The sequence below is a fragment of the Blennius ocellaris genome (assembly GCF_963422515.1).
Source record: "Blennius ocellaris genome assembly, chromosome: 14".
Taxonomy (NCBI): Eukaryota; Metazoa; Chordata; class Actinopteri; order Blenniiformes; family Blenniidae; genus Blennius; species Blennius ocellaris.
Window position 1 is genome coordinate 25,854,104 of NC_137663.1, and position 17,500 is coordinate 25,871,603.

General features: G+C 48.3%; 1 protein-coding gene across 1 annotated transcript in view; it reads left to right on the forward strand.

The window, feature by feature from the left end:
- usp25 (ubiquitin specific peptidase 25) overlaps positions 1 to 17,500 on the forward strand; it is a 41,540-nt gene that overhangs the window by 17,876 nt on the left and 6,164 nt on the right. The window contains 16 exon segments of the mRNA XM_080508907.1: positions 1,548 to 1,624; positions 1,701 to 1,774; positions 3,531 to 3,682; positions 5,607 to 5,734; positions 5,832 to 5,927; positions 6,072 to 6,263; positions 7,277 to 7,515; positions 7,601 to 7,671; positions 7,753 to 7,981; positions 9,739 to 10,008; positions 11,153 to 11,295; positions 12,075 to 12,263; positions 13,675 to 13,770; positions 15,284 to 15,462; positions 16,720 to 16,798; positions 16,896 to 16,975. Coding sequence (XP_080365033.1) covers positions 1,548 to 1,624; positions 1,701 to 1,774; positions 3,531 to 3,682; positions 5,607 to 5,734; positions 5,832 to 5,927; positions 6,072 to 6,263; positions 7,277 to 7,515; positions 7,601 to 7,671; positions 7,753 to 7,981; positions 9,739 to 10,008; positions 11,153 to 11,295; positions 12,075 to 12,263; positions 13,675 to 13,770; positions 15,284 to 15,462; positions 16,720 to 16,798; positions 16,896 to 16,975 — 2,294 coding nt within the window.

A 17,500-nucleotide genomic window follows, 5' to 3' on the forward strand; every position in this document is an offset into this window, starting at 1 on the left:
CCCTGAGATTTAATGGGTCCCAAATCAATATCCACTTCCAGGTATTTATTAGTTGTGCTGGTTTGCCTCACTGCCTGAACTTTTTGCTCCTGCTTGGGCGGGATTGAGTAGAAAACCTCTTGTCTCGTCGTCACTGAAGGTTTGTGATTCTCCCCGAGACTAAAAATATCCAGAGCTTCCTTGTTTCTCTGCTTCATGCTGGGGGTTTTTTTTTGTTGTTTTTTTCCATCTAACCCGGGTAATCCTGAGTAATTTCTCTGCAAATATCCGTTTCCTGGTGTGATTCATTCTGTTGTTGAACACGAGTCAGAGTGTTTGCACATAATGGGAACATTTAATCCTCCGTCACCAATAAGCTCCATCTCTCACTTGTTCTGCTGACTCAGCCGTATTGACTCCCCGACGGTTAACCTCTCTGAGCTATTGACGATCAATCATCAAACCCGCATCGTTCCCTCAGCGGCACGCCGGCGGGGGGAAAAAAATGATATTGACCATCAATTAGCCGCGTTGTGCTCTCGCCCTTTATTGTGGCTCAAGCATGTCAATTATACCAAAACCCCGGCTTCACGTAAGCCGTCTGCACTGAGCCGCCTCGCCGCCGAGGTTAACGGAGGTTGGAGGGTCGGGGGGTCGGGGGTCGGGGGGGTCGGGCCTCCAGACCTCCGGGCTCATCCGTCATGTCTCCCCTCTGTGAGGCAGTCAGGTTGTTGGAGACCCTGACCTGCATTACTGGGCACGTTGATGCGTATGACAGGGCGGCCTGGGGGCCGGCGGGTCGTCTTTGAAGTTCAGCCTGTGAGCCGTTTCACCGACCCCCCCCCCCCCCCCCCACCCCCCCGAGTCAGGATCCGCGGACGACGGCCATTTGACTGATTGGCTGCCTTTTGTGTGTTAAGTGTGTAAATGCGTGGGCTGCTGGGTACCGGAGTGGCCTCGCCCCCCCCCACAACAGTTCCATTCACATCCAGAGGACAAACCACACACACACACACACACTTCCACTCCTCATCGATGAGATTTACTGCTGATTTTTCTTATTTTCTGCTATTTGTTCTGTCAATTATCAAAATCATGTTGTTGTTTTTGTTGTTTGTTTTGTCCTTTTGTTTTTGTCTTTGCGATCATTGTTGTGATTATTTTGGTTTTTGCTCCGTTGTTGCTCAGGCTGGTTTAATCTCACGGCAGTTGGAAAATATTTAGATCACTGTGATTATTGTGTTATAATGAAAAAAAAGAAAAATGTATGTAGCACTAACAAGGGTATTGTATGTTTCTCCCCACCCAGTCTATCTCTCTGTCTTTCCTCTCCTCTCCTCCATCCTTTCACCTCCACCGGTCCTCAGAATTCCTCCACCTCTGACTCTGGTTTCTACAAAGTTTTTCTTTTACACAGTCGCAAACACACCTGCTTGCTCATGTGGATATGTTGGGCTTTTCTATTTTCTCTATAAAACTACATTGGAATGACTGTAATGTATTTAAAAATGTCTTTTTTTAATAAAAACAAATAAATAAAACGTGTGTAAATGTGTGTGTCCCAACAGCAGGACGTGAGCGAGTTCACGCACAAGCTGCTGGACTGGCTGGAAGACGCCTTCCAGATGAAGGCCGAGGAGGACAGGTGAGCTGGAACCCTCGGGAGTACGACTCCTCTGACTCCTCTGACTCACTTCCACGCCGGCTCTTTCTTTCCCCAGGGAGGGCGAGAAGCCAAAAAACCCCATGGTGGAGCTCTTCTACGGCCGCTTCCTCGCCGTCGGCGTCCTGGAAGGTGAGGCCAAGTTTTTTTAATTCCAACTGAAAAAGAGAGTTAAGCAGGAGGGCGGCCAGAAAATAGATAGATAGATAATTACTTTATTCATCCCCGAAGGGAAATTGTCTTGTTGCAGCAATCTGGTACATACGAATATTATAAAATACAATAGAATAGAAATAAAAGTAAAAAATGAAAATATGTGGGTATAAGACATAAAGTAAAACACAGAACGGAACATGGGCACTTAGAAATAAGCAGGAGATAAAAGCAAGATAAATAAATAGTAAGGTGCAGTGGCAGAGCCATTAGAAGTAGGTATTATATTATAATAATAATAACAATAATACAGATAATAACAATGTGTAGTGGTGTATAATACTCGTGTATAGTACTACGAATAATGGTAGCAATAATATAACAATAACAATATGGTAGCAATAAAATAACAATATATATATATATATCAGTAATAACAATAATAATCTGAGAGGAGTAAAGCGTTAGCGCGGCCTGATTGGAGCTGCCGGAACGCCAGCGAGCCCTTGCCCCGAGTAATGAAAGGTGACCTTGCCTTAATGAGATGTGGTCTATGCAAAAAGGAAAAAAAAAAAAGAGGAGCGAGCGGTTTGCATTGATCGTGCGAGACCTTGACGGCTGATTGACATTGCGCTTATTATGCATGACAATACTGGCCCAAAGCCACCGAAAGCTGGGCCGGTGGACTCTGCTGCTCATAAAATGACCTTAATGCCTCATCTGCATGTCCGCTGCCCCCCCCCCCCCCTCTACCTCCTCCCCCCAGTTTTTTGGATGGTTCTTCCTCAGCAGTTGGAGCTCGGTGCAGCTTTTTAAGTAGCTCTGATGAGTGAGTGACTGCTGAACAAGTGAAAATCAGGCCGGATGCACACGAGTGTGAAATGCGTCCCGGCTGAGCTCCTCTGCCTCCACTGCACCAGTTTCCCCCGAACACAAACCACATTCTAGTGTCCCGATCGCAACGATCGTGGCCAGTGTTGATAAAATAAGGGCTTGAAATGGTGAGAACGTACAGATCAAGGCTGCGTTGGGCATCTAAATTGTGATCAATTGTAAGTGTAGAGTTCTGTTACTGAGGTACTTCAACCGTTACGCTTTTAATTCATCTTAATTACCTTTAATCCACCTCATCACCGACGATTTGGGAAGTTATTTCTTATGCATCTTGTCAGAAAGGCACAATGACTTTTCTACAAATACGACAAAAGTTTAAGCTTTTCTTTAAATGTGCCTGATCGTAGCTAATGGAATTATTAGGACAGTTTCTGATGTTCATCTGTTAAACAGCAATGTGTATTCTCAATATTTCCACTGCACTGTTGGACAAATAAACCCACTCTTGGGTAAATGATACCAAATAAACTGATAAAATCAATCTCTTTTTAAAAACAAATCTCTGTTCAAAGGAAGTTTAAAATCCCCTGATGTGAATAGAATAGAATGCCTTTTATTGTCATTATACCAGGTACAATGAGATTAAAAACAACTCCAGTAACAGTGTACATAATATGTAAGAAACATATTAAGAAAAAAGAAAAAAAAGAGATTAGAATATGTAAAAAAACATAGTAAGGAACATAGTGCAAGAAGGAGGGTGGGGGTGTAAAGGAGTCCAGTCCTGAGAACCATACGGTATGTTGTGTGTAATTTACGGGGAAATAAATATATTGCACATTATAAAGTATTGCACAGAAGGAGCCGGGTTTTAACGGCGCCGCCTCGTTTGGCTCCGCAGGGAAGAAGTTCGAGAACACGGAGATGTTCGGCCAGTACCCGCTGCAGGTCAACGGCTTCAAGGACCTCCACGAGTGTCTGGAGGCGGCCATGATCGAGGGCGAGATCGAGTCGCTGCACTCGGCCGAGAACTCGGCCAGGTCCGGACAAGAGGTGAGACCCGCGCCGCGCCGCGCCGCAGACGTTTCCATGGAAACCGAGCGGCTGGGTCGTGGCGAAATTGGGAAATGTACGTTAGTTTTTATTCCATAGTTCCGACTCCTGCGTGATCAGACCGTCTAGGACGGTGTTTTTCAACCGCTGGTGTTTCCTCCAGATCTCGTCAGCTGAGCCGTGGGAAATTATCCAATTTCACATTTTTTTATAAAAAACCTTTGCTCTCACAGCGACAGTGTGTTGCAGAGTAATCATGTATAAATACTCTTCACCACTAGAGGGCAGCACAGAACTTTGCCGGTGAAATGTAAAGTGACAGACGTCAGTGTGGTTCATCTCCACCTCCTGCTACCATCTTGTATCAAAGTACTGTGTCAGTGACAGTGATGGAGAAGTTTTTGAAAACCAGGATCTCAGCTCTTCATCCATCAGGTCCAGGTTTCACACTGAGGGAGTCACAGTTAAAAAAAAAAGAAATTGCGAAATACTTTTTTCTGTATTTATTTGATTCCTGTTGATAAAACTTTGATGAGAAAGACTTTATATTGTTAATAGAGGCTACAGAGTTTCACATTTTAACATTTTCGGGTGGTGGTGTGGCTCCAGATTCTTCCAAAGACAAAAATGTGTCTCGGCTCAAAAAAGGTTGAAAAACACTGGTTTAGATGGCTCAAGAGCAAAACACCAAATTTACCAAGATTCTACTCAACGTGTCTCACAAACAATAGATTTAGTAAGAAAATAAATCGTGCAAACCAGTTAAAACGTGACTTTAAAACTCTGAAGCTCAATTTCAGTGTTTCACCGTAGTCGGCATTCAGTAATGCTTCACCTCCAATAAGCCTCGACACGTGAACTAAAGACATAGAAACAGAACAACCAGACGGTCGTAGGCGACGTCACATGTTCTTTTACAGGCAGCACGTATTCAACGTGTTCAACAGATAATCTGTGGATTAAATATGGACTCGGAACAGCAGGTTCTCTTCACCTAAACTAAAAATACCGTTCTATGGAAATGCCTGCTTTCTTTTCCACATTTGTAAAGAACATGCGTTTGCGTGACGAGCGGCGTCTCAATACCTTGTTTGGTGGATTTGATCATTGACGTCTGAAGAACGTGGATTCACTCTGGGGTGACGTCCTCCGTACTGTTATCTACTGCACTTAAAATACATCCAGTTTTAAATTTGTGCGATTTAATAAAACGGCTAGTAGTTTTAGCGTCCACGTAGTTCTGGCCATGGTCCTCGTGTGAGATTTGCTGAAAGCATCGTGGCGAGACGAGACAATCGGGCCGTCGTGGATCCTCTCCAAAAATGTACTTTTTAACTGTCAACAGCATTATTTAGATTTTGAAGCTGTGGCGTTTGTCAAAACTGGCAATGAGTCAGTGGTTCTGCATTTCTTTGCCGTCGCTCTGTGTTTTTTTTTAAAAAAATACCGTGTTTCTCTATGGCGAAGAGAAGCTCGTAGTAGAAATGTGGTTGTTCTGCAGCAGTACTGAGGACCGTCGTCTTACCGTCTTTATTCATGAAGCGCTTTCACAGAACCCCGGTAGAACCAAGTGCTGAGCACGAGGACGACTTCACACAGTGTCCACAAAGCTCCACTTTTCTGCTGAGTCGTAGGTTTTTTTCTTTTGCAGATTTCATAAACCGTTTTAGTTGAGCACACACACCAACTGGCAACGAGTAAGAAGCAAAAGATTTAAACTGCACTAAAAGGAAAAGTGGCACCGAATTGATCCTTTAGAGTTCCTCAATGTTCAAGAATAGAATTAGTAAAGGTTTTTGCTCGATTTTCATAAAAACTTGTACACGCATTTCCCAAGCAGCTCTGAAATTGTCCGTTACCGACGCATTACAGCCGAACTCCGTCAGGCGTTGTGAGATAACCTCTAACTGCTTGTGTCTCCCAGCACTGGTTCACGGAGCTCCCCCCCGTCTTGACCTTCGAACTCTCCCGGTTCGAGTTCAACCAGGCGCTGGGCCGACCCGAGAAGATCCACAACAAGCTGGAGTTCCCCTCCATGCTCTACATGGACAGGTGACGGGGGGGGGACGCCTCGTCACCGGGTTGGGGGGGGGGGGGGGGGGGGGAGCTGTCGCGTGAGTCGGGATCTCACTGTGCTGTTTGTCGTCAGATACATGGACCGGAACAGAGAAATCACCCGGATCAAGAGGGAGGAGATCCGGCGGCTGAAGGAGCACCTGACGCTGCTGCAGCAGCGACTGGAGAGGTACGCCTGTCCCCGACGTTGAGCCCAAGGTCACCACGGCTCCGACTGGCTGCAGAGAGTCGTTTCTCACTCTGTCCTCTCTTATTTACCTCCCGGTGACACTCGCTCTCTCCCCCCCCCCTCCCCCCCCCCGATCTGTCGCAGGTATCTGAGTTATGGCTCCGGTCCCAAGAGGTTCCCTCTGGCCGACGTCCTCCAGTACGCCATGGAGTTCGCCTCCAGCAAGCCCGTGTGCACCTCGCCGGTAGAAGACATCGACACGTCGGCGCCCCCCGGTGGCACAACGGGACAACAGTTGCCCCTAGCAAGGCAAGCCCCAGCAGGAGAGGGGATACGGTATTTAACCTTAAGGCCCAATCCCAATTCTGCTCTTACCCCTCCGCCTACCCCTTAGCCCTCCGCCTACTCCTTAGCTCTACGCCTCCCCCTTAGCCCTCCACCTCCCCCTTAGCCCTCCGCCTCCCCCTTAGCCCTCCGCCTCCCCCTTAGCCCTCCGCCTCCCCCTTAGCCCTCCGCCTACCCCTTAGCCCTCCGCCTCCCCCTTAGCCCTCCGCCTGCCCCTTAGCCCTCCGCCTCCAAAACGAGGGCAAAGGCAGTTTCAGCCCTTAGATTTGGGACACCCCTCCCCCTCTGCTCAGCCCCGCCCCTCTCGCTCCGTCTCACAGTTGTGACATCATATAACGGCGCCATCATATCAGCAGAGCTGAGCCACGAATATTTGTTGATTTTCCAGCAGGAGCGTCGTCATGCCGTCCCAAATTCAACGTGTTGCAGCAGCTTCGCTGCTTTGTTTCGTTTTCCACCTTTCCCACATCAAGGCGAAGAAATAGACGGAGACATGGATTGCATACGTTTTTGTATTTGGACTTCAGAAATATTTCCTCATTCACCATGTGAAAGCGGAGGAGCTTCCTTGTTTGCTCGGGGGTCCCTGTTTTCAAAACACCCACATTAGAGGACTTTGGAACTCTTCAGTGTAATAATAAAATGTTATAAACACGGTCTCTACCAAACAAATACACACGGAAGCTGCAGACGGCAACGCTACTGCCGTTCTTACTTGTAAAAAACACAACAGGTTTATAGAACTTTAGAAGCGTATAGATGTGAAATGCGAGTCCTTCGGCGCCGTGTCCTCCTACCCCTCTGTTTAAAGTGTGCATCTGTAAAACTTTGTTTCGAGGGGTGAACAGCCCTTCCCCTCACCCCTCAGACTCTCGTGAACGTGCAATTCAAAGGGTTAAGATGAAGGGCTAAGGGGGAGAATTGAGACGCAGCCTTTAGAGTCGTCGTTTTTTTTTGTTTTTTTTTATCCGCTTGACGGTTTTCTTCCCGTTTCCACGCCGCAGCACAGCCGAGCCGGACCCCTCGCCCCCGCCGGAGACCTCCGGCCCCGCCCCCGGCCCCACGGCGGCTCCCGCTGCAGCCCAGCAGCAGAGGGTGCCCATCCACAAGCCCTTCACCCAGTCCCGGCTGCCCCCCGACCTGCCCATGCACCCGGCCCCGCGCCACATCACGGAGGAGGAGCTGCGGGTGCTGGAGAGCTGCCTGCATCGCTGGCGGAGCGAGGTGGAGAACGACACCCGCGGTACGTCTGCCTCTCAGCCGGCGTCCGTCAGGGCGCAAAAAAGGGGCGGAGCAGTGGGTAAACGTGTGGCTCTTCGTCTCACCAGATCTGCAGGGCAGCATCACCAGAATCCACAGAACCATCGAGCTGATGTACTCCGACAAGTCCATGATGCAGGTGAGCCGCCCGAGCGCGCCGTTCTCGCGGTGGAGCCGGCGAACCCGCCGCTCCTCTGACCCGGGCCGCGTTTTTCCGCAGGTGCCGTACCGGCTCCACGCCGTGCTGGTCCACGAGGGCCAGGCCAACGCCGGCCACTACTGGGCCTACATCTACGACCCGCACCAGCGCTGCTGGATGAAGTACAACGACATCTCCGTCACCAAGTCGTCCTGGGAGGAGCTGGTCAGGGACTCGTTCGGCGGCTACCGCAACGCCAGCGCCTACTGCCTCATGTACATCAACGACAAGAAGCCGTTTCTCATAGAAGGTACGAGACCCGAGGACAAACGTCCAGTCTGGAGGACAAACGTCCAGTCTGGGGTTTGATTTTACACCAGAGGAACTACATGAGGTGGTTCAGTCTGGTCTCGCCGAGGACGATTGTGAGAAAGTTCCAAATAACGATTATATGACCCACATGAGCACATTGAGTTCTATAAACACTCAAATTCCTTCTTCCAGCTTAAACTGTTTTAATTATACAATTGTAAATCTTCCATCCGTCCCACAACTGGAAGGTTTACAAGTGATGATAGTTCACAGCTGGCAGAATGTCATAAAATCTTATTTTAAATTCACAACATATTCCGGCCGTGAGATTTTTACATATGGAATTAATATTATCTTGTCAGACCGAAACAAACATGGCGTGTTGATTTGTCGTTCCTTTTTAATTGTTAATGTAAATTGTTGATGAACATAATACGGTGATATGATTCATATTGCCGTACAGAATTTACAATTAAATACAACAAATTATATCAACGCTGTTTATTACCGTATTTTCCGCCCTATAAGGCGCACCTAAATACCTCAAATTTTCTTAAAAGCTGCCAGTGCGCCTTATAGCCCGGTGCGCCTTATATATGGACGATTGTTCTACTCCAGGATGCTATTTGACAGCTGAACAACTAGAAGCTTTTATTTTGACAACTCTAACTTTGCAACCGGATCTTCAGTGCGGACGAGACTCCGCACAACACCTTAATCACTCATGGTTGCACACCAACGTTCTAACAAACCAAAATAAACTAGATGAAATAATTACTCCCTAAACTGGGGAACAAAAACACAGCATAAACACAATCAACACAACACCAAGCCCAACAACAACCCACAATAACCTCCAACAACACAAAACATGAATTTGTCGCTGCAAGGCATGATGGGACATCATGCCTTGCAGCGACAAATTCAACCTGAGCTCCTCAGTGCAGCCGATAGAAACTCCCATAATTCATTGCAGCTGTTTGTGGTGTTTTAAATGCAATTATTGGGGGTTATATTTGGTTTGTGGTGTCGGTAATAATTGTGTTGTGTTGTGTTTTTGTTGCTTACTTCACGTAGTTTAGTTTATTATCATTATTATTACTGGTAGTTGTAAGTTGTCAACCAGTAGTGAAAAAGGTTTTGTGTGTAGTGTGGTACTGGCATAGGCTGCAGGTAGGACTATCAAAATAAAGCGTGTGCACCTCTCTGGGTGTTAGAAGCAATGGAAAATGTAACTTAATGGCTTTGAGCTATAAATGTTGCTGACCACTGGTCTGTTCCATGCGCCTTATAGGGCGGTGCGCCTTATATATGAATGAAGTTGTAAATTATGTCAATCAATGTAGGTGCGCCTTATAACCCGGTGCGCCTTATAGGGCAGAAAATACGGTACACATTATTTTTTTAATGCAGTTAGAAAAAATTTAGAGTAGAGTATAAAGTACAATCTGCCTTGTTTTGTGTCGCACTTCACATCAAGCGAAGGAAGGAAGGAAGGAAGGAAGGAAAGCAAGCAAGCAGAAGAATAGAAAATACCAGTCCTTCCGGTTTGTCCAGCAGGGGGCGGTGTTGCAGTGTGTACATGATACTGGACGCTCTAATGGACACGACTCCCTCCATGGTGTCTGAATGTTTCTCCACATGTTTCCTCACTTCTTTAAATGTATCCTGTGCTTATATGGTGTGTTTTTTTTACATTTTAAATTTATTTAAATCACACAAATGAAAAATCCTCCTGTCGCGTCTCTGCTGCAGAGGAGTTCGACAAGGAGACGGGCCAGATCCTGAGCGGCATGGACAAGCTGCCCCCGGACCTGAAGCACTACGTGAAGGACGACAACGAGCAGTTCGACAAGGAGATGGAGGAGTGGGACACGCTGCAGGCCCGCAAGGCCCAGCAGGAGAAGCTGGCTCTGGCCGCCGCCGCAGCAGCAGCCGCCGCCGCCGCGGCGGCGTCCAGCACCTCCACCTCGTCTTCCTCCCCTCAGCCCATGAGCATCGAGTCCAGCCTTCCAGACAACGCAGGTCAGGGTCACGACGAGCACAACAAATGCAAATCTTTCCTTCTTTTGATCCTTTTGTAACGGCGAGAATTTGCCAGTCTATTCTGAAATATACATATTAAAGGAATTCAGATATTATTATATTTGCAAAAAAAACAAAAACCCTCAGTGACCTGGATCTGGATATCGTATTTTTATTCAGGATTAAAACAATTTGTCGTCATCTGGAAACATTTTTTTGAGTTTACGTGTCTAAAGTATCACTTCACATAAATTGGACACCTTTATTGTGAAAGGCGTTGCGTCATGTGACCTCCACAGACGCATTACTAAATTCTGACCAAGGGCGGTTTTGAATGTAATTTTTGCCGATCTAGTGTTTTTAGATCAGCCTCAGTCAGTTTTCATATTTATACTTTAGTAAAAAAAAACAAAAAAAACAATCACATGGCGGCCGGATTAGATCCTCTGGAGGGCCGCTTCTGGCCCCCGGGCCGCATGTTTGACACCCCTGGCTTAGAACATCTCCAGTAGATCATCGGCTTCATCTTCCTGCTTTAGCACACACACACACACACACACACACTCGGTCAAACAACTGTGTTGCTCCGCCACCATCAGCATTTAGGTACTTTCTCTCTGTCTCTCTCTCTCTGTCTCTCTCTTGCTCGCTTTCTCTCTCTGTCTCCATCTTATTTTTTATTTTTTTATTTTTTAGTCTCTTGAATTTTATTGTGAATATTGTCTCACGCACAGTTAGAAGTCTCACATCCGTCATAAACATGTTTCACTTTTTGAGCCTTAACTTGAACATTCATGTAAAAAAAAATAAAAAATCAAAATTTTGCCATATTGTTTTTCAGACCGTCTGAAATCCAACAGTTGTATGGAAATCTTAAGCCATCGCATTTTCTTTTTTAATTTTCTTTTTTAAAAATGTTCAGCATTTCAAAATAAAACCTTTCACATCCTGTTTAAACCAACATAAACGACGGACGTCTCCCAGGAAAACAACACGACCACAGTGACTCTTCAAACCCGTCGTTTCCCTCCTTTTATCAAACTGACGTTCACACCTTAGACAGAAAATGGCGCTTGCATCCACTTTCAAGGTGACGTAGCGTCTGTGTGTGTGTGTGTGTGTGTGTGTGTGTGTGTGTGTGCAGCCCCCCAGCAGGACCCGGAGTACATGGAGCAGCCGTCGCCCACCAGCGACTCCAAACACCTGGTGGAGGAGACGGAGCGAGCGATCTGTAGAGCCGCCGCCGAGCTGGAGGGGGGGCGGAGCCCCGAGGCCCTGCTCAGCGCGGTGCGTCTCACACACACACACACACACACACACACTCGATATATATCAACCTAGAACATCTGGATTTATCGAGCCTCCCCAACAACAGATTTCTCCGGAACGAGTGAATCAGTAGAAGGACGTTAGAACCTGCCGTGATCCAAAACCCGCCTTTGAATCTTTGTTATGCATCTATTTCGTTCTTTTCCCCCCCACGAGGTTTGGTAAGTCCGGAGCCCCCGAAGGGACCTGGAGGGAAAAGAAAAAAAACTATCTCAAGATCTCGCAAAACTATATTGTTCTAGAATAACGGCAGGAAGAACGTAGAATTGCGGCTGCAGGTCATGACAGCGGCTCAACTGGTGTCTGAAGCCGGGAGCTTCCTGTTCCTTTCACAGTAAAACCGCTGCGCTGCGGAGCGCCGACAGTTCCAGGAGGTTCGTTTGCAGACTTGTTGGGAGTGACGGCTACTTATTGTGAATTACACAACAACTACAGGACATTGAAAGACACACCACTAGCCTGGCTAGTTTAATATGTTGTACGACCAGCAGGGGGCGACAAAACGATTCTGCGGTGAAACGATCAACGAAACAACTGAACGACTAGTGAGAGTTTGGAGAACAAGATATAAATCTGTAGGTTATGTGAAGATTTCTCTTGGAAGTGGAGATCACGTGATTGAAGTTTGGTTTAACCGTTGATTTAACAAAACAAAACAAAAACGAGTGAATCGGCTTCAACGCGTCTTCCCGTCAGTCCTCCGTCGTCCTGCTTCACCTGTCCCGTTGTCTCTGCAGTCCCCTCCACCTCCCGCCCCCCCCACACCCGAGGTCCAGGCGGGCGGCCCCCCCTCCACCTCCTCCGCCCCTCCCCCCTCTGACCCCGCCCCCTCTGACGAGCCCCCCGGCCAGCGCACCGTGGAGGTGGCCATCCCCCACGTGGGCACCTTCGTGATCGAGTCGGAGGAGGGGGGGTACGACGACGAGGTAGCCCCGCCCCCGCCCCCCCCCCCCCCCCCCAGAGCCTCGCGCTGGAGAAACCGTGACTCCGCCTCTTTGTTGGGCTCGTCTGCGTTTCTCTGGTGTGAAAAGTCTCGTCCGTCTGCATCTCGACTCCACGGCAGCTTGACCGCTAGTGGAACGCCGTGGCGCTAATCCACCGTGTGTGTGTGTGTGGGGGGGGGGGGTGGGGGGGTGTTTTTAGTGGCTGAAGGTGTGTGTGCATGTTAAATGTGTGTGTCTCCATCCTCCACCTCGGACTAAAACTCTGCTTACAACATGACGTTTCATGTGAAAATGCATTTTCAGTCTCACCTGGAAACACTGAAATATTCAGTTTAAATTTAAATATTATATTTAAGTAATATATTTATATTGCATTTTCAGTCTTACCTGGAAACATTGAAATATTTGAAATTTAAATATTATATTTAAGTAATAATTAATATATATTTATATTGCATTTTCAGTCTTACCTGGAAACACTAAAATATTTAGTTTAAATTTAATTATATTTAATAATAATGAATATATTTATATTTAATAATTTAACAGCCAGACCACGAGTTGAGAAAGCAACATAAACATAAACGATGTGAGAACACAGACCTTCCAGTGGACAGACGGACCAAGTTGGACTGTTATTACGGTGACTGTCAAAATAAAAGCACCAAGTCCCAGGACAATGTGGTCTGGGAGTCATGACACTCTGGAGGCAAACGTCGTTCTGATTGTCTCTACTGAGCATGTGCAGAACCGTCAGAGTTTCATAAAAGACGCAGTCCCCCCCCCCCCCCCCCCCCCATTTTCACGGAGACGCTTTTATCGTAATTTGCAAAAAAAAAGTTGCGTTTTCAGTGACTCCGGGCGCCGTTGTCATGGAAACCACAACACATTGAAAGGTTTAAATTTTCACCTGAAAGCGTCGTGTGAAGCAGGATGGAGGTGAATCACTGTGTGGAGGCTCTTGGCCCTCAGTTTAACCTGGCAGGCGGCCGTGACCGCGTGTGAGGTCACGTGGCGCCGTGGCAACGCCGTGGCGACGCTCTGTAGCCAAACAAAGCCGACAAAGTCAGAGACCCTAACTCCTAAAGTCCACATTTTTAACATCCACACCAACCTGCGAGGTGGCCTTGAGGTGCACGTGGAGAAATTTACAGCGTAGAGAAACATCTGCATTGTGCTCTGGCGGCTCTGCAGCTGCTGCTCGTCTCTCGCCGTCTCTAAACTCACCGCTCAGGCGCTTAACAACGCACGGCCCTGCAGAGTGGCGTGCAGCATGGCGGCAGCGGTGGCGTGCCGCTCCCAGCACGGTGGTGGTTTCATGACCTGATGTGCTATTTTGTTTTAAAAAAAAAAATAATAATAATTTAATAACGTGGTTCCTGCTTCCCGGTAGACGATGATGACCCCCAGTATGCAGGGTGTTATTATGGCCATTGGCAAAACCAGCAGCGTGTTTGAAAAGAACGGGCCTGAGGCGGCGTTCTTCAAGGTACTTCCTCTCTCTCTCTCTCTCTCGCTCTCGCTCTCTCTGTCTGTCTGTCTCACTCTCTCGCTGTCTCTCTCTGTCTCTGTGTCTCTGTCTCTCTCTCTCTCTCTCTGTCTCTGTCCCTCTCTCTCTCGCTCTTTCCTTCTCTCTCTCTCTGTCTCTGTCTCTCTCTCTGTCTCTTTCTTGCTCTCTCCCTCTATCTCACACTCTCTCTCTCGCTCTCTCGCTCTCTCTCTCTCTCTCTCTCTCTCTCTGTGTCTCTCTCCCCCTCTCTCTCTCTCTCTCTGACACACATCTTCAAAGTTAAACTACTTTGACAGATTAAATAAAAAAGCAACGGATCAAAACAAAAACTAATCTAATAAGAATAACAAAATGTTTTAGAGGATTACATTTAAAAGACAATAACACAGAAACCAGCTTTTTAAGGCAGGATGATTCTTTTTCTATCGTTTTGTTGTTTGATCTCGTCTTTTTTTCCTCCGATTGTTATTTTTTCTGGCCGATTTTCATCATGTATGTCAAGAGTTTTAAGTTTTGTCCAGTTGTAAGGAATCGACCACTTTTGATCACACGCAGGTCTTTTTTGGGGGCGTCCCGGTTCTAACGGGTCCTCCTCTGTGTCCCGGTTCTAACGGGTCCTCCTCTGTTCAGACCATCAAGCTGGAGTGTCCCGGTTCTAACGGGTCCTCTTCTGTGTCCCGGTTCTAACGGGTCCCCCTCTGTTCAGGCCGTCAAGCTGGAGGGTCCCGGTTCTAACGGGTCCTCCTCTGTTCAGACCATCAAGCTGGAGTGTCCCGGTTCTAACGGGTCCTCTTCTGTGTCCCGGTTCTAACGGGTCCCCCTCTGTTCAGGCCGTCAAGCTGGAGTGTCCCGGTTCTAACGGGTCCTCCTCTGTTCAGACCATCAAGCTGGAGTGTCCCGGTTCTAACGGGTCCTCCTCTGTTCAGACCATCAAGCTGGAGGGTCCCGGTTCTAACGGGTCCTCTTCTGTGTCCCGGTTCTAACGGGTCCCCCTCTGTTCAGGCCATGAAGCTGGAGAGTCCCGGTTCTAACGGGTCCTCCTCTGTTCAGGCCGTCAAGCTGGAGTGTCCCGGTTCTAGCGGGTCCTCCTCTGTTCAGACCATCAAGCTGGAGGGTCCCGGTTCTAACGGGTCCTCTTCTGTGTCCCGGTTCTAACGGGTCCCCCTCTGTTCAGGCCATCAAGCTGGAGGGTCCCGGTTCTAACGGGTCCTCTTCTGTGTCCCGGTTCTAACGGGCCGTCCTCTGTTCAGGCCATCAAGCTGGAGAGTCCCGGTTCTAACGGGTCCTCCTCTGTGTCCCGGTTCTAACGGGTCGTCCTCTGTTCAGTCCATCAAGCTGGAGGGTCCCGGTTCTAACGGGTCCTCCTCTGTGTCCCGGTTCTAACGGGTCGTCCTCTGTTCAGGCCATCAAGCTGGAGAGTCCCGGTTCTAACGGGTCCTCCTCTGTCATCAAGCTGGAGTGTCCCGGTTCTAACGGGTCGTCCTCTGTTCAGGCCATCAAGCTGGAGTACGCCCGGCTGCTGCGCTTCGCCCAGGAAGACACGGCGCCCGAGAACGACTACCGCCTGCAGCACGTGGTGGTGTACCTCATCCAGAACCAGGCGCCCAAGAGGATCCTGGAGAGGACGCTGCTCACGCAGTTCGCCGACAGGAACCTGGCCTTCGACGAGAGGTACCCCCCCCCCCGCACGCCACACAGCAGAACCTTTAATACCTTTAATCGACATTAAAATACGCAAACAAGTCTTCGACCCAAAGCGTTAAAGACGGGACAGGAAGGTGTGGTTTCAACAGAACCCACACCTTTCTTCTGTTTCTCTGCCGTCACATGGTTTTCAAAGCGTTGTGAAACTTATTCCAAATGAAAACCGAACCGTTGTCATGGAAACGGGGTTTGCGGCAAAAGAAAATGTCATTTTGTCTATTTAATTTGTATTTATTGCAAATCATATTCAAAATCCCAGATGCTCTAACACCCCCACCACCACCACAAAAAAAAAGTTAAATCACAAAAGTAAAATAAAATTGCAGGAGTTTATGTTCATGTGGGTGAGTGCAGTTCCCCGTGGTGTCCAGCAGAGGGCAGCAGAGCCTCTCACCGGCTTCACTTCCTTCTGCAGAGACTCCTGTCCACCAATGACTTGTTTTTAATGGGTGAATTCTGTGCTGGGGGTGTCGAGAGTCTTTACTCCCGCTTAAAACTTCCCGACTGCGCTCGTTGGCCTCGATCCATATTCATGAGTGAAGAATTGATTTCTCCCTCCCCCTCTATTTTGAGCGACATAATTAGATTCATGTGTTCACGTGGCCTGGATAGGAGCCTCCGGGGGCGTCTCACGTCTCCCGTCTCCTCCCGGCACTAAACACTGATTCATTAGGCCGCGGCGAGGCCTCGGGGGCGGAGCCTCACCGTGACTCACTGCCAGCCTCTCTCTCTCTCTCTCTCTCTACCTCTCTCCCTCCCTCTCGCTCTCTCTCTCTACCGCTACCTCTCTCTCTCTACCTCTCTCTCTCTACCTCTCTCCCTCCCTCTCGCTCTCTCTCTCTACCGCTACCTCTCTCTCTCTACCTCTCTCTCTCTCTACCTCTCTCTCTCTCCTCTCCCTCTACCTCTGTCTCTCTACCTCTCTCTCTCTCCCTCTCTCTCCTCCCTCTCTCCTTCTCTCTCCCTCCCTCCCTCTCTCTCTCCCTCTCTCCCTCTCTTTCTGTCTCTCTCTCTCTCTCCCCCTCTCGCTCTCTCTCTCTCTCTCCCTCTCTCTCCTTCTCTCTTCCTCCCTCTCTCCTTCTCTCTCCCCCTCTCACTCTCCCTCCCTCCCTCTCTCTCTCTCTCTCCCCCTCTCGCTCTCTCTCCTTCTCTCTCCCTCTCCCTCTCTCTCTCTCCCGCCCTCTCTCTCTCTCCCCCCCTCTCTCTCTCCCTCCCTCTCTGCAGGTGTAAGAGCATCATGAGTGTGGCTCGTGCCAAACTGGACCAAATTAAGCCGGAGGAGGTCAACATGGACGAGTACGAGGTGAGAGGCGGTGGTGCCCCAAACATCCGGGGTGGGGGGGGGGGGAGGGTTGCGATTGTGGTTGACTGGACTCTCACCACCGTTTGTCTCCCGCCAGATGTGGCATCAGGACTACAGGAACTTCCGGGAGACGACTGTCTTCATGATGACGGGGCTGGAGCTCTTTCAGAAAACAAAGTACGGACGCCGCTTCCTGTAAAACGACTTTTCAATCAAAACGTTAAATTTTCTTAATAGTGGCGAGCAGAACGCTGAGACCTGAAACACGTCGAGGGTTGAAAGTGGTGTCGGCGTGAAAACATTGATATTTTTAACAGATTTCTTACGTGATGCTGCCATGAACGCTATCAAACTAGCGTTAGCATCAAGGTTACCCTTGTCAAAAACTCCCATGATGCAACAGCGAGAGGAGAAGTTTTTGGGGGACGTTTCCTTGTATTCTGCTGCAGGTTTCATTAAAATTGGCTTTAAACTGTTTGGTTTTGGAAGAAATACAGATATTTTTATCATTTATACTCGGAAAAAAAAGTTTAAATTTAAAGGTGATTCTGCTTCTATTTCCTGGTCTTCATGTGGCTCCTGAACTAGAATGATCTGTTTGGTCTAAATGTATAATCCGCATCATTTGTACCTGTTGACTAGAAACAACTTTCGTCCTCCACATACTAATCGGCTCGTTCTGGTGAAAGTTTTCCCTCCGAC